General features: G+C 41.9%; 2 protein-coding genes across 7 annotated transcripts in view; one reads left to right on the top strand and one right to left on the bottom strand.

Annotated features, from left to right (window-relative positions):
- Positions 1-16,511, top strand: part of LOC122464708 (zinc finger MYM-type protein 1-like) — a 57,283-nt gene that overhangs the window by 30,326 nt on the left and 10,446 nt on the right. For all 5 annotated transcript variants that reach the window (XM_043541081.1, XM_043541079.1, XM_043541080.1 and 2 more), the window contains one exon: positions 15,979-16,409. The gene's annotated coding sequence lies outside the window, so the exon portion shown is untranslated. The remainder of the gene's footprint in view (positions 1-15,978; positions 16,410-16,511) is intronic.
- Positions 1,429-11,766, bottom strand: LOC102935694 (solute carrier family 40 member 1). 2 transcript variants are annotated; one of them, XM_037890554.2, is made up of 7 exons: positions 10,475-11,763; positions 9,767-9,863; positions 8,060-8,127; positions 7,666-7,825; positions 6,987-7,102; positions 5,973-6,099; positions 1,429-4,765 (listed from the first exon to the last, which is right to left on the bottom strand). In XM_037890554.2, exons 2-7 carry the CDS (start codon positions 9,852-9,854, stop codon positions 4,503-4,505), a joined length of 822 nt encoding a protein of 273 aa, XP_037746482.1. In that variant the 5' UTR covers positions 9,855-9,863; positions 10,475-11,763; the 3' UTR covers positions 1,429-4,502. The 2 variants fall into 2 exon arrangements, with proteins under 2 accessions (XP_037746482.1, XP_037746483.1); XM_037890555.1 differs by lacking the exon at positions 6,987-7,102 and having other exon boundaries at positions 4,642-4,765; positions 5,997-6,099; positions 10,475-11,766.

The following is a 16,511-nucleotide window of genomic DNA, read 5'->3' as shown; positions in this document are numbered from 1 at the left end:
TCCAGTCCCTTGTTCAGTAAATGGGTGTTTATTCAATATTTCTTTTTATCCTCCTCATTCAATGTGTGGTCCAAGGACTTATTTAACACACATCATCCAAATGCTGCACTGGATACAAAATTATTCATTTTCTCATGGATGTTTCTGGAGTGCCCTCACCATAGTATCTGAGTGCTCCACAAACATTAATTCACTTATCTTCACAACAAGCTTGTGAGATTAGGAGGCATTATCCTCCTCATTTTACTGATGGGGAACTGAGACACAATGAGATCAAGGCCAAATTGTCTAGAGTATCCACTATTTTGGGGTGTCCAACTTGAAACAACTAGGTCATGATTTTTCAGAGTACTTAGCATTTTCTGTCACTTTAACATATTCAGAGCATAGACTCAATTGACTCCAGTTGCAGCTGTGAATGCTGAGCCCTTCTGCAAACCTGGTCTCAGGTGTTGGCATCCAGAAAATTAGGAACATACGGTTAGTGGTCACCTGTGAACATTTTGGTTTAGGGCTCTGGGACAGAGGTAGGGATAGAATCCAGTTCTCCAAGTTCTTCACTTGTCTTAACCAAGGCGGGGTGGGGTGAAGGGTGGGAACAGAACTTTGTGTTGGGGGTGGATAGGAGCAGAGGGCACAGTGAACAGATGCCAGAGGGATGGGCAATCAGATAGATAAGACCATGCTTTCTTCTCCTGAAAATCCCTGCCTCATTCACTACCACACCTTCCAATTTCTGCAATAAACAAGACAGGTGTCCTACAGACAACAGTCTCCCGCATACACAGCCCCGATTCTTCCCCAGAGCACCATCAGTCCAGTGCACTGAATGAGGCAGGGATCCCCATGGGAAAAATTAGTATGTGATCATGTCACTGAAGACTGTATTGTAATGCATACGCACAAGACGGTGAAATTAAGATTGCCCAGGTAATTTTAATTCTGGCATTTCCTAATCTGTGCTCAACTATACAGCCTTAGCATACTGTTAATATAATTTCTTTTTTAATGTAATGTCCAGAACCTAAGTAAAAAGTGAAAACACTGAAATTCTATTATGTGCAAGCACACTGATCCCCCCCCCCCCCGCCCCTGCCCCCACTTGGATCAGCAGCATGATTTGAACCGTTAGACCCACTGCATGGACCTCCACCACTTGAGCTAATAGAATAACTAGTAGCCATAGTAGGCTGTTATCCTCTATGTGAAACAAGCAGAGTGCGGAATGCCACACTATGCCATTGGGTTTCACAGCTGCTTAGAATAATGTAGAGACTCGGGACTCCTGGATTCAATTCCAGGTTTTGTAGGGGAGCATGTTCTAATAGTTAGACCCTTCTACCACTGTGATCCTAGGCTGTGTCTGTGGCCCTCTGCTCCTCCAACCCCTTACCCTGCTCCCTCAGCTTTCCTGTCCCCTCCCCTTCTACTCCTATCCAGTCTCCCCACCCCTTCCCTGGCTCCTCCCCCCTCTCTTCCTATCTAACTGCCCATTTCTCTGACTCCTGTTCACCTCCCCCTCTGCTCCTATTCAACCCCTACTCCTGCATCCCATTCACCTCCCCCTCTGTTATTCCTGCCATCCACCCCACACATAGAGATGTCTGTTCTCACGGAAAAACCCTTGTGGATGGCTAGTATGTTCTCATTGTATAGTCAACAGAGGGTCTGTCTACCCTACAGTGGCTACAGCAGCACAGCTATGGCACTGCAGCTGTGCCACTGTGTGCTTCCAATATTGCCAGAAAGGGTTTTTCTGTCAAGGTAGTTAATCCACCTTTCCAAGAGGAGGTCATAGGTATTGACTCTGGGGAGCATCCCTGGAAAAAATATTAGCACCCACGGGCAATCCCGCCATCAGCGCCTCTCACCCACCGGCAGCCCCACCAATCAGCGCCTCCCCATCTCCCCAGCGCCTGCCACCTGCCGTGATCAGCTGTTCTGCGGCGTGCAGGAGGCACTGGGGGAAGGCGGGGGAGGAGCGAGGGCTGGGAGCATTCGGGGTGGGGGCGGAATAGGGCAGGAAGAGGCGGGGGGTAGGACCTGGGAGGAAGGGGTGGAGTGGAGGTAGACCTGGGCTAGAAACTCGGTGCCTATGGAGGAGGTAGCTAGGTCAATGGAAGAATTATTCTGTCAACCTAGCCACATCTAGTAGATCGATCTAACTTCTGCAGTCAGGGTGTGAAATTTTTCACAGCCCTGAGCTATGTAGCCATCTTGATCTAACAGGTAGACCGGGCTGAACAGGCACATTTGTAGCAGAATTGCACAGGAGGTCCATCTGCAGGTGGTTTGCTTGGTATTTAAAAAAAATTCTTCATCAATAATGGATAAAGAATGTCCTAAATAGTAGGGAGTGAACAATTGCACAGGATACTTTTCCTCAGTGAGAACAATGTGTTAGCCTGAATATCACATACAAGAGCTTGGGGAGTGGAGGTTAGTATAAAACAGATTTCAGCTAATCATCACTGCACCAATTGTGTAACAAACAAATCATGACTAAGGCTTGGTCTACACTACAGAGTTAGGTTGACATAAGGCAGCCTATGTTGACCTATGTCAGTGTCTACACTACAGCCTTGCTCCCACTGATGTAAGTGCCCTACGGCACCGACATCATAACTCCACCTCCACAAGAGGTGTAGGGCTTATGTCGGGGTGGTTAGGGTGACGCAGTGTCTGCGTAGACACTGCATTTCTTACATCAGCTGTTGGCTGTGTTGTCAATTTAATGGCCAAAGTCGTGAAATTGACAAGAAAGCTGGCTCCCCAGCTCAGCTGCTGCTGGGTCTTTGCTCCAAGCTGGGCTGTCACCTAGGCTCCCAGCTTGGGCTACAGCCCAGGCTCCCTACTGGGAGCCCTGCTGCCCCTGTGGTCCCAGCTCCCCATTGGGAACAATGCAGCCCACTGGACACCAGGTACAGATCTCCCTACCAGAGGCGAGAAACCCTGGGTGGCTTCCCCCTGCTCCCATGTGGGAGTAGGGAGGTGAGAAGCCTGGGGGGGCAGCTGGGTTCCTAGTGGAGAGCTGCCCCCCTACACTGCCCCTCTTCAGTCAGTGTGTCACCAGGAGGACACACACCACGGACAGAAGGAGGGTGGACCGAACACAGGTCGACTTAAGATTGCAGTGTAGACATGCCCTAATTTGTGATTTTACTGTCTTTTTTCTTAAAATGTCCAAAAGCATCAAGAAGTATTATGTCGCAACTCTAGCTGCTAGTACAGACTCACCCCCCATTGATATGGCATCTGATGATTAGTATTAGTAAGGCTCAGCTCCAGGGAGTAAGGTCGATATCAGAGGAGTTGTCTTGTTGTCATAAGTCATCTAGTCTCCTGGTATAAGCTGGGTAAAACCTTGTTATGGGTTGGGGTAAAACCCCACTGAGGTTGATGGGTATGAACTCACTCTTCAATTAACATCACTGTAAATATGAGCCCCACGGAAAACAAAAGGTGTGTGTGAACCTGCTGAGAAGCTTTTGGGCTGAGTTTTGGTTTTGGTATGTGTGTATGAGAGTGTGAGAAAAAACACTGCTTTTGAAATGATTGATATGGCAGACAAGAACAGAGAGAGGCAGAGGAAAAAAGGAAAGAAAAGCCAAGCAGGAGCCTGTAAGCACAGTGTGACCCTGGAAGAAGCTAGAGAGGGGGCTTTGGGGTTGGGTGCTGGCTACAGAGACTTGAACTCTGTAAGGTAAGAAGCTGATCCTTTTGTTACTTGATTCCTCCTGTGTTCAGAGACACAGGACTTTGTATATAAATAAAACTGCATACCTGACTATCACCAATTTCTCCCTCCAACTTGTACATCTGAAGGGCCCCAAACTTTGATGAGCGGTTCAGGTCAAAAATGGGCAACAGTACTTATGCATAATTTCCATTGTCATTAGTAGGAGATGGCCATGTACAATGAGGCAGGAATTGACCCCATGGAGAACCACTAAAACAGGAAGATGGTCACTGGGGATACAATACTCTTTTAAAAAGAGTAGCAAAAATAAACTGAATATTAGGGATTACATGCATTAAATCATTCTTCACTGACTTCTTTTCTTTTAGCATCTTGAATTGCTATGACAACCATCATTCTAAATGAGTATCAGTGGTTCAGTGACATGCTGAGGATAGTGCTCTATACCAAGGAGCACATAATGCAGACAGATGGATTCATTAAACTGTCTTTAAATCTGCCTGGTAAGGTATTAAACAATGGAGGCTCTGCTATTCTCACACCCACCATTGCGAGTTGTGTATGTAAATCACCCTAGTACCTGGATTTGGAGAATTGACCCCCGCATATTTGCTACTTAGCTTTTCTCTTTTCTTTTTATAGTAATTTTATTATCTTCATACAGTTCCTGTGGACTGACTCATTGGATACCCTCTAGTACTCTAATTATTTCATGTGTAATTCAACATTTTGGATGCAAGCCTGTATTTCAATAGTAATACATTTTTAAAATGTTGGTGGGAGGCTGTTCTCCTATTGAACACTACTTACCTGGCACATCTGTAAGTTCCATTTGTCTTTCTATAGCATATTCTCCTGCATTCTGTTGAGGTTTCACAGCCAAAGGAGGCACTAGTTGATACACCCTGGATAGGAATATAAATTCTACCAGAAGAGAGATCAAGTTCCATCCAAGAATAAATCCACAGCCAATGACATTAGAGGCCCAGGTCATAACCTGCCCCACAGACAGAGGAGCGAAGATATTTATGACTTGATCCATTCTTCTTATAACTGCATTCATTCCTAGACATGGTGTAAAGACAGAATGCATTTCACTCTACATATATACGGACGCACGCGTGCATCAGTACTGACGTGATAATTCTTCCACCCTTTGTTTGCCTAATAACACTAAAAGCTCTACAGGCAGGGACTGTCTCATACTATATACTTATACAGCATCTCATGGAGTCCAAATTTCACTCAGGGCCTTTAAGTGCTACTGTGATACAACCAATAATATTAATAATAAATTATCACTTAAGATATTCAGAATGAGCAAGATATTTTACATAAGACCACATGAAAAATAAAGTGATTGCGTGGTGGGGAGGACAGATAAAGATGTGCTCGTGAAAGCCAGGGACTAACAACAGGGGTTTGAGTCCGGGAGAGCATGGAGAGACATGTATGCTTCCTTGCTCAGCTTTGGCAGTGCACTTTAATCTTGATTTACAAGAACCCTTCCTAACTTAGACCGGTGATGCTGCCATAGAGAGACTTCCAAGAGAGCCTAATTGCAGTACATGGTGGTGGTGTGAAGTACACAGACAGAGTCTTGGATATGTCCTTTCACTAATGATTTGTGCCAGGGTTTGAATCAGGTCTCCCAAAGCAGAAGACAAGTATAACTAACCTACTGTGCCCTGTAGGCTCCTGTCTAAAAAGACGTTGTCAATTCTCAGTAGTTGCTTCACCTGAAATAACTTTGCTACTTTTACTTGTTAAAGAAAGCTAAGTAACTTTGCTACTTTTACTTGTTAATAAAAGCTCATTATTAATAAGCACAGTCCTATTTTTTATCTGATCACCCAGAAAACCAGGGGGGGAGGGATAGCTCAGTGGTTTGAGCATTGGCCTGCTAAACCCAGAGTTGTGAGTTCAATCCTTGAGGGGGCCATTTAGGGATCTGGGGCAAAAATTGGGATTGGTCCTGCTTTGGGCAGGGGGTTGGACTAGATGACCTCCTGCTGTCCCTTCCAACCCTGATATTCTATGATTCTATGAAATTGGTGAAAAACTGAAATCTTTGTCACCTATACATTACCAGGCTTTCTCCTGAGAGGACTGAACATTAGATACTGCTTTCAACACAGCTCTATTTAATCTTCTTAGACTCTTATTAAGGAATGAGATTAGAGATTTGTTTCTAAATAAATATGTAACTATGTTTCTTCTATTAAATAAAATATAGCTTTGGCTATATGAACATAAACCATATCTAGCTCACCAGCCAGTTGGCCTCTGTTATCACCTGTGATGACCACAATCCAGTCTTTCTGAATGGTTATCGTCAGCGCTGTGCTTGCCAGGTTTGCCAGATCGGCTAAGATGATTACCACTGCATAACAGAACACCTTGTTGGAAGTGAATAAAAGCCAGAAGTTGGAATCCAAGAATCAAGGTTACTCAGCTATTGCTGGCTGGAACATTACACAAAGTCTCAATAAGGATGGAAGCTTTCAGAGACAGGTTAAGTTTGCCACAGGAGTGAGTACATTTTTGCTAATTTGAGCAGCAAAAGCTTCTTTTCCATTAACACTATGAGCCAGATTCTGTTCTCAGTTAAACCTCCCGAAAGCCAGGGTGAACCCGTTGCCTTCACTGGAGTCGCTCTAGATTTAAAGGGGTAAATGAAAGCAGAATTTGCCCCTAAACCTTATAATCTTCTGCCATTATATCGAGAGGTGACTTTGCCTCAAATCAAAGGTGAACACTAGAGGGAAACATGTTAAAGAGGCTCAATTCACCAAGGCCCAGATCCTCAGCTCCAGCCAAGAAATGCAGAGTGTTAAAGTTTGGGAGCAGGTTCAATGGCAGTTTAAGGCCCCCAACTCCTGGGGCAGGCTGGTCCCCCTGAGAGCTGCTTTAACTTGCCCTGGCTGCTAACAGCTCCAAAAGGCCAATACAACAGCTGGGGCTCACCAGGATACAAGGAAACACCAGCTGCACGCCTTACACTCAAAGCCGAGGGTGCAGAAGGGGGATGGGGAGACGGAGGGAGAGGAAGAGCTGCTTCATTGGCTCTTCCCCATCATGGGATCCTCTCTGTGAGGATACCCTGTGGCTGACTATACTGGCTTTCCAGCTGCTTTGCTGGCGGTACTGTGTACAACAGCCACAGCACAGAGGATATTCTGGCCCACAGTCAGTCTCTAAGATTAAAGCAAATACTTTACGTGCATTATTAACCTACATAAAGAACGCAAGACTGAAATATTCAAAGTATCATTTAGACACTTACACTAAACCAGCCGTGCCACATTTGCTCAATCTCGGTTTTGTAAGAGAATACCAACATCAGAACTACGCAGCAGCCAGTGACAGAGGAGTTCTGAATGAACAGCGATGCATGAGCAACTGCAAAATGAAATAGCTCTTGATCTGATATATATCTGCTCGATTTTAAAAGACTCTCACAAATTCTGTCACTTAATACAAACAATCTGACAAAACCCTAGCAGCCACCTGAACAGACTTTTCTAATAAGAAATGTCTCAGCTTTGTATGAAAGACAAAGAATGACACCTCATTCTCACTACAGAACAGAAATTGTGTTTTCTGACCAGAGCTAATTATAAGGAACATTATTTAACATTTTGCAAATTCTGAGAGGGATGATCTAGCGAGGAACTCCTACTCCCAGCTTGTCTTCTGTGACTTGGGGAAGTCACATTGGCTTTAGGCTTCTATATCACTGAGGCACAGTTTTACCCTTAATCTCTCTTTCTCAGTTTCTCTGTTCAGTTAGGATGATATAATGCTTCCCTCCTTCATAGGAAAGGTGTAAGAAATTATTAATATTTTTAAAGCACCCTGAAGAAGATAGCACTTATAAGCATTATTAAATCACATGGATAGTAATTATATTCAAGAGTTTGTATCTCCTAGTTAGGAATATCAAAATCAACGCAGACAATTACCTTTATTTCTTGGTTTTCTATCAATCCAATCTCCAATTAAGGCCCCAAACACCAATACAGAGCCAGCCACCACTAACCCAAAAACAGCTGTTAGAAGGAGATTATGTCCATACAATTCTATCAGGAATACAGACATGGCAAAGTGCCACATTCGATCTCCCTGAAAAATAGAAGAGGCAAAACTTTATTTTGATTTTAGCCTCACAAAATAAAGCAATACCATGGACTAAATAAATGCAAGTACAGAAAATGGGGCAGTCTGAATATTTTAATTTGATTCATTTCTAAATATGTTTCCAGATGTACTACAGTGCTTCCAGAAATACAAATGCTTCTCAAACCAGGCTTCTCTTGATCATTTACAATGCAATAATTTTATCTGAGCTTATCTTACCCATATAGAAAGTGCACAGCTTGCATAAACCAGAAATCTTGGACCCATGAGGTAGCTCAGCACTGCATCTGAAACACATACACAGAAACCAAATACACTTGAAAGTAAATTTTGTATGTACACATGTGCATGTGCATCTGTGTGTGATTGATGTGGCTGGTGCTGGATAGCCAAGTAAAAAAGTGTACCTCACCCATAGGAAAGTACAGTCTCACTGTACACATTCACAGACAAAAGGGATGAAATTCTGCCCTCATGAAAGTCAAAGGCAAAACTCTGATTGATTTCACTGTGGCCAGGATTTCATCCAAGATATCCCATGATGGAAACCAGAATAACACTTCTCAGTTCTCACAGGTGGGAACACTGTTGCACAAAACACCACATCAGAACGTTAAACGGGATAAACAAAAGATCTCCCCACTGATGGAGCAAAGCTAAATGAGGTCATGTTGGCCCAAATCAGTTAAAATGGAAAATGATGTTCTTCTTTTCACCAAATGGGCTTTTGCACATAGTGTGTAATTTACTTTATTGGGATTAACTGGCTATGTATGTTGTGTTTTCAGAGAAGATGCTTTTGGTTGTAAGACCCATGGGATTAATTGGTAATTCTCAAACTTTTAACATCAAAGGGCCTCATTTAAAAGTAGGCTATGCCAGGCTTCTAATTTGCACCCACAACATTGCACTCTTAATTAATGCGGGAGTAAGTGCTGGCATTTAGACACCTCTTCTAGTTACCTGATTTGCAGGGACAGATGGGAAGATGGTTGTTTAAAATTCTTTATTTTCTCCTGCAGTTCATGATGTCTGGAATTTTGTACCCACAATCAACTAAAGGACCAAACTCAGAAGCCATTTTTAAAAAATGAAGTCTTTTATACTTATTTTCAAAGAAATATTAGGTATCATTGTGGAGCTTTTATTCTAATTGACTATCAAATTGATCAGTCTGAGGAACTGTATCCCTTACCTTTAGTCTGGCTAACAATGTAGTGCCTGATTCTCCATTGTGTGGCCTGTTGTGCAGTCATTTGTGCTAGATGGGGATATGTTATCATTCTGATTTGGTAATGTTTTATACCCAATTTCCACAGGTAGAAATGCCCACAGGAGGTGCAAGGCAATGGAGTATCAGGCCCTGAGCAATTCAGTCTGAGCAATTCAGTCACCTTCCCTATGGCCTATATATGTGTTTTAATCTTCCATATCAGCTCCACTCTCTATAAAGCTCAATCTCTAAAAATCATATTCTCCATCAGTGTCTGTAGTTAGAGGGGGTGACATTTATGCTTCTCATGCCCGGAACTCTGACTTCATTTTCATGTTTAGTTGTCACAGCTGTAGCCCCACACATCATCCTTCTGACCTGAAACTGTATCATGAGAGGCAGAATAGTCATGTGTATGAAAACAGTAGAAGGGCACATTTGGAAGACAGATTCAGTTGCTAAGCAGCATTTAAGTCAGGCAGTCATTTCATATTGCTGAATAAAGAACAAATATCTGAGAAAAGTATCTGTCTTATGCATTTCTGCAGTGCTCAGTGGACAGACAAAATTGCATAGAGTTCTGATTAATTTAAAGTGGCAGAGAGATTACTTCAGTTCAAGAACAAGGCCTAGATAAAATGATATGACAAGCTGATAATGTTCAGCAGAATTACACCTGGCAACAGTCATTTTCATCTCTTTGGGAGATTTACCAATAAATCTGTTCTCTCTCCTGATGGATGTTTCTGTCCATATTCTCTGACTTCCAGAGTCTTTTAGGTCTTCTGAGTCTTCCACCATTCTTTCTTACTGCAAATAAAGGTTACACACATTGAAAATATATGCAAATTGAAACTACACTGGCATGAAGTGTGGGACACCAGGTCTAATTTCAATAGAAATCAGATCCTCCAATTGTCTGAATGAAGACACTGTTATGCCTTTACACAAGTCATTCTTTAAATTATATATGTGAACTTTTTGCTTTCAACTATAGCCAGATTGTCAACAAATGGACATGTACTAATAAATTCCCTAAATACCCTTTGTCTAAGTGCAAATTATATATGACTAAATAAATATACGCACACTGTAATTAACTGTTCTAACTTACCACAAATAGGAAATAGTCTATGTTTTATACTAAATGAGCCTGATTTCTTTTCAGCCCTGCAGTAGGTGACTGTTAAACATTTCTACATTAGCATACATTTTAAAAAAATCTTTCCATTCTCCCATAGCATTATAGTTACTATAATTAATGCAAATTAAATACGAAGAGAAAACGATCATTTCATTTATATAATCCATGGGCATTCAAAAAGTTGGGTATTTTCACTTCTATTCACTAGCTAACATGCTGTAGAAATTAGTTGCAACCAACAACTCCCTTAGTCAATTATACATTTATTTTTACTTACCATGCATGAACAGCAGGACCAAAATTTTCATGTGTTCTAGCCTTATTGTTTAGTTGATTCAGTCACTTGCTGTACAACTCTATGGAAAGATGAATTTTTTAAAAAAAGGAAGAGCTCAGTTTATGAAACTTACACGTACACTTGCTAACATGTATAGCGTTGTGTGAAAAATGCTGGAGGTGCAAATGTTTCATGTTTGTTTTCAAAAGAAAAGCCAGCAGTTTCTGTCACATGTGACAAGCTAGTACAATGTGCTTTTCTACGGGTCATTCGGTGCGATGTAAATTAGCCCACTGGGAAAAGGCTAATCCTGGGAGTGCACTGCATCTCACGTCTGGCATGAAAAGGGCAGAAAGGCAAAGCCTAGCTAACACAGATGCTGACTGCTTTATTTGCCCCAAGCATTTCATTTTGATTTACACGTCAAAACAGTGCAGAGATTAGAGGGCTTGACTTCAATGGAGCTATGATCATGTACTCTAGTCCCCATGTGCTGTATTCTTCAGTGAAGCCTCAGGAGAGAATACATGCTGTTTTAAACGTTGCAGTACTGGCTATGTGTTGTCCTTTTAGAGGAGATGCTTTTGGCTGTAAGAGGAGTATCATTTACCTGTTTTAATTGCAGTAATAATTAAGAATACAATTTCATGTATTGAATTCAAAGCATCATGTGACTTCAATTTTTATCTGAACACATAAGCAGAGATATTTGATGGTTTTCTGCAGGCTTGTGTATCAATTTCACTTGAATCCCTATGCTTAGACTGCTGTTTATCAATCTTATGGGATGTTCTTTACAAAGTATTCACCAAAAAACTGAAAAAAATATTAGATGACTTTCGTAGGATTCTGAGAATTCACCAGCAGTTGTCAAACTGCAATGTCATTTTGTGAGATGTTTGTGGAATTTCCTTAGTAGTTAGTTGCAGAGGATTTTCATAACTGTCCATTCATTTTGTGTGTCTAACTTGAGACATCCAGGGCCTGATTTTCAGAGGTGGTGAGCACCTGCAGCTCCCACTAACTTCAACAACTCTGGTGACTGGACTCATATATGCCTCAGGTTGGGCACCCAAAAGTTGAAGCAGGCAAAATGAAAATGTCTAAAAGCAAGATGCATCTGTACTCTTGGGGAGTGCAGTGGCTCTAGAAGGGCTCACTCACAGTACAGCCGTGATTCTCAGCCAGGGGTATGTGTACCCCTGGGGGTACGCAGAGGTCTTCCACGGGGAACATAAACTCATCTAGATATTTACCTAGTTTTACAACAGGCTACATAAAAAGCACTAGCGAAGTCAGCACAAACTAAAATTTCATTCAGACAAATGACTTGTTTATACTGCTTTATATAGTATACACTAAAATAGAAATACAATATTTATATGCCAATTGATTTATTTTATAATTATATGGTAAAAATGAGAAAGTAAGCAATTTTTCAGTACTAGTGTGTGGTGACACTTCTGCATTTTAATGTTTGATTTTGTAAGCAAGTAGTTGTTATAAGAGGTGAAACTTGGGGGTACGCAATACAAATCAGACTTCTGAAAGGGGTACAGTAGTCAGGAAAGGTTGAGAGACACTGCAGTACAGCAAGACAGACAGGGACTTCCAATAATGCTAAGGAATTCCATTAGGTTTGGCCAAAGCGCCAGGGAAAGTGAATGTGATGTGACAGTCAAAGGAGCAGAGGAGACTAAGTACTTACATCAGAATTCATGGCATTGTAGTTCTGCTTGGAAGAGGGAGACAACGTCCCTGTCTTCATTGGGCTGAGAACAATGTTCGCAAAACCACTTTAAAGGAGGTGTTAAAATCAAGTTAGTGTGAACCTGCTTAAACAATTTAGTTGAACTTTTAGGTAGAACACTAGAGTATTGAACCACTTATAATGTAGCTGTTTGGACATAAAAACACACATATATCAAAAAAGCCAAAACAGATGAGAGGCAGGTGCCAAGACAAGACCTACCTCTTGACAAACACAGAAGAGACTTTCCATCTCATCTGCCCTCAGGAATGAAGCATACTTAATGAGAGTACTTTAGGCTCTTGCATTCTCTGCCTGGCTGCTCTGTAGGGTAGGGCACAAGCAGCCTACTGGCCCTCCCACTGGTGTGAGGAGTTAGTGAGAAGATTGGGCTTTCTTGCAATCCCACCCCATAGCACTAATCCATATGTCTGAAATACATGAACTAAGCCTCACAATACCTCCATGCAAGAGGAAGCATTACTAGATCCATTCTACAGATAGGTAGAATGAGGCCCAGAGGGGTTAAGCAATTTCACAGTTTCATAGATTTTAAGGCCAGAAAGGACCATTAGATCATCTCGTCTGGCCTCCTGCAGAACCGGCTATAGAATTTCTTCCAGTTATTCCTAGAGCCCAATAACTTGTATTTGACTAAAGCATATAATTTTCTCAAGGTAAGTGAATCAGCTACAGAGCTGGGAATACAACCCTGGAGTCCTGACTCCCAGGGTTCTAATGACTCAGCCCCCTTCATTTAAAAATAAAGGTCCTAATGAAACCAGAGTTGGCTGCTGGCTCAGCAGATGAGGTGCCAGCTTTGGCGATCCCATCAGAAGTAAAACCTTGTATTTAAAAATGTTTTAATAGTTCATTAGGAGTAACTGTAATTCTAATACCAGTGGGGCATTTTTCTTTTGCTTACCTGAGATAGACCTATTGCATTTCAGAAAGGTACATGGTTCAGCGTTCAAAGCCAGCCTTATATCCTTGTTCCTTCCTGTGGCTTCCATGTGTGCCTACAATTATTTCACTAGGAACTTTACAAAAACATTGTTTTCATCCCAAAGGCTGCCTGTACACAAAGCATTTTCAGAAATGCTCAGACCAGCTCTTGAAGACAGTGGTAAAAAGCCTGTGGCCAATCTCCATCACTGCTATGTAATACTTGAGGGCCTCCATCACCAAAGTATCTGAGCACTTCACAAACATGAATGAAATCATCCTGACAACATCCCTGTTACAGGATTGTAATCCCCATTTTAACAGATGGGCAACTTTAGTACAGAGAGATTGCATGACTTACTCAAGATCCTAGAAAGTCTGTGGCAGAGCCAGGAATTGAATCCAGATCTGCTAAATCCAATCCAGTGTCTTAATCACAAGAGCATCCTTTCTTGGCTCTTCGCTGATGTTAGACCAATGACAGGAGAATTTGTGAAAACATATAGAGTATTCAAGACCAGAGAACAGGGGCAGGAGCAGCACCCCTGTGCAATTTATCTAAAAACTCAGAGCACTCAGCCATTATATTAGTGCCCCTACCGTTCATAATGCTTGATTCCCCAACATTTTAAATCACTTTTATACATCAGCTACAGAACAGCATATGGCAAAGTGCCTGGTTTTCCAAGATATCAGCAAGTGTTGGATGTGAGGCAAAAATTATCGCAGCTTTGACCAAACAGAAGAGAAGGAAAAGGCAGAGGGAAGATTTTAAGCTTTGTTCCATCATGCACCGTTTATTTGAAACAGAATTTCACGAATAACTAGCTCAATTATTTTAGAGGTTCCTGAAACAGAAAAACTGTTAGAGCAGGATTGTGTTCATGCATATTTTGGGAACACCAGGAACCTAGATGCCTCACACAACTGTTTAATCTACCAAATTCCCACCAGAAAGAACCCCATCTCCACTATTCAGTTTCTGTTATTAAGGGTTTAACATTAAATTAGACCCTCTCCCAAAACACAAACAAAACATTTAAAGAAATGTTGATTGGTGTTAAAGATGTTCAGAGAACAATTTTGACTAAGAGTTATTGTTTTTGTAGTGTTACAAAGGTCCTTCCATTTGGTTTTGGTCATAAGTAATACTATTCTTGACACTAAGAGAAAGTCAAGAATATAGTCAATGGACAAATAAGGTTACAATAGACTTAGGCAGCTCACAGAAATCTTTTCTTTCCCAATTAATTTATTTCTAGATAAGTATCATAATATCCATCACAAATGTACATCTCACAGTATGTAGGGTGTTCTCCAAGGTGTACAATGCACTCAACAGGGAAAAGAAACCCCGGCCTAAAGAGCTCACAATTTAAAGTCATTAACAGGGACAATGTCATGAACAATATACATTGGCTTTACAGCTGAAAAGTTTTGTGGAAAGGTGCCTTTTCAGTAGGAGGGAACTGAGGAGGTTTAAGCATTCATTGGAGTACTGTTCAAATGTAAAGGTGGCATGAAAGAAGACAGAAAAGATAGAATGAGCAAAGTAGAAAAAGAGAGTTGTCAAGAAAGCAGCTTGGGCAGAGTGTAAGTTGCTGGAGGTTGTGTAAAAGGAGATGACACTTTTTGTTGAACCTTGAAGCAAACAAGTCTACACGGGGCCAAGCCCAACTGCAAAAGATGTCTTGTACTACTTGACCCATCAAGGACCACTCATGCCTCTGAGAACTGTCTGAGATAATCTGCCAGAATATTGCTCTCCCCTGCTAAATGCTCAGCTGCCAGATAGACCTTGTGAAGGATACATAGTACCATAGACTGGTTGCTTGAGCAGATAACTGGAAGAATGAGCAACCCCATCGTGTTTGTTCATGTATTGTCCATTGCTGCCAGAAAAAACTTTCCCCTCTCTATGAGAACATACCATACTCGTAGCAAGGAATGGTCAAGTCAAACAAATGGCTCTCAATTCCAACACATTTAGATGCAAGTTCTTTTCCTGAAAAGCCCAGTGACCTTGGATTGTAAAATGACCCAAATGTACTCCACATCTACTATAATGACCAATGATGAAGGGGATAAAAAAGGACACTTCTGAGAACATTTAATCTGTCCATCCACCACCTCAACAAATTTAGAACGTTTTGAGGTATGGTGGCAAACATTTGAACACTCTCTAGATTGGGTCTGTAGACTTGAGCTCTAGTGCTGCATTTGCCTTATTCTGAGAAGAGCAAAAGTGGTAGCGACCATCAAATCCAGGAGACCTGGGAAAACCATCACTTTCCAGGTCTGACAGGTTCAAATTTAAAAAAACAGCTTGCTCTATTTTTAGAAACCTGTCCTCTGGGAGAAAGGCTTTCCCTGCTACAAAGTCCAAGTGTTTTGAATAAAAACCCTGACCACACTGATGTTTTAGTACCCTCTTGACAGTTCCTATTTGGAGTAATTTCTGTACTTCCAAAAGTAGTCATGTGAAAGTTCCCTGAAAAGGAAAGGTAGGGGGAATTTGAAAGGGGATAGTTTTTCAAACTGAATACCATAGTCCTTTTCCATAACTTCTAGGGTCCATACATCCGATGTAATAAGGCTATCTGTTGAATCAGGCTAGCCTGTCTCCAGATAAAGAAAGGGATGAGTCCTCACTGATTGGTCAATGACTTTTCAACCTCACATCAAGTCTGAGGCCTGGTGTTCAAGGAAGACAGAGGATGGATCAGATTGTTTCATCTTAGGGTTGTTTTGTTTTGCTTTTTGTATTTTTTACTAACACTAACTCTATCTAAAAGCTATTTCTTAACAGTTTTAGGGAGAAGTGCTAACACTGCCCCTTTGCTCCATCTTCAGCCGAGGATGGTTGAGGGGAACTCGTGGGCTTGGGTCGTGCTCATGCTCCACGTGGCACCAACGGCACTGCAAGACGCCTACTGCACATGCGTGACCCACATGGACACTGCTACCATAAATCTCCAATCGATGGCACTGGGACGCACTGCCACCTGAAGTGGAGCACCCACAGGGACACTACTCGAAGAAGAACCAAGGATTTCTGAGCCATCATATCCTTATCAGATAAAACATCTCCTCTCCATCCATGAGGATGATTCAAAAAATGTTGTGGTGGAACCCATTAGGGTCATGAAGACCAGGATAGCCAGTCTCTCCAATAGCTAGGATCTGGAAACACATCCATAGGACGAGGAGCAAAGGAGTGAGGGAACCCAGGATGAAGAGGTATGAACCAGGATGAATCAGGTCTCTTAACTCTTCCTTTATCCTTCTCTAAATGAGGATCTGACCTCAGAACCGCTATGGACTACACCAGAGACAACAATG

Source organism: Chelonia mydas, chromosome 2 (genome assembly GCF_015237465.2).
Source record: "Chelonia mydas isolate rCheMyd1 chromosome 2, rCheMyd1.pri.v2, whole genome shotgun sequence".
Taxonomy (NCBI): domain Eukaryota; kingdom Metazoa; phylum Chordata; order Testudines; family Cheloniidae; genus Chelonia; species Chelonia mydas.
This window is presented reverse-complemented; position numbering and strand designations above follow the sequence as displayed.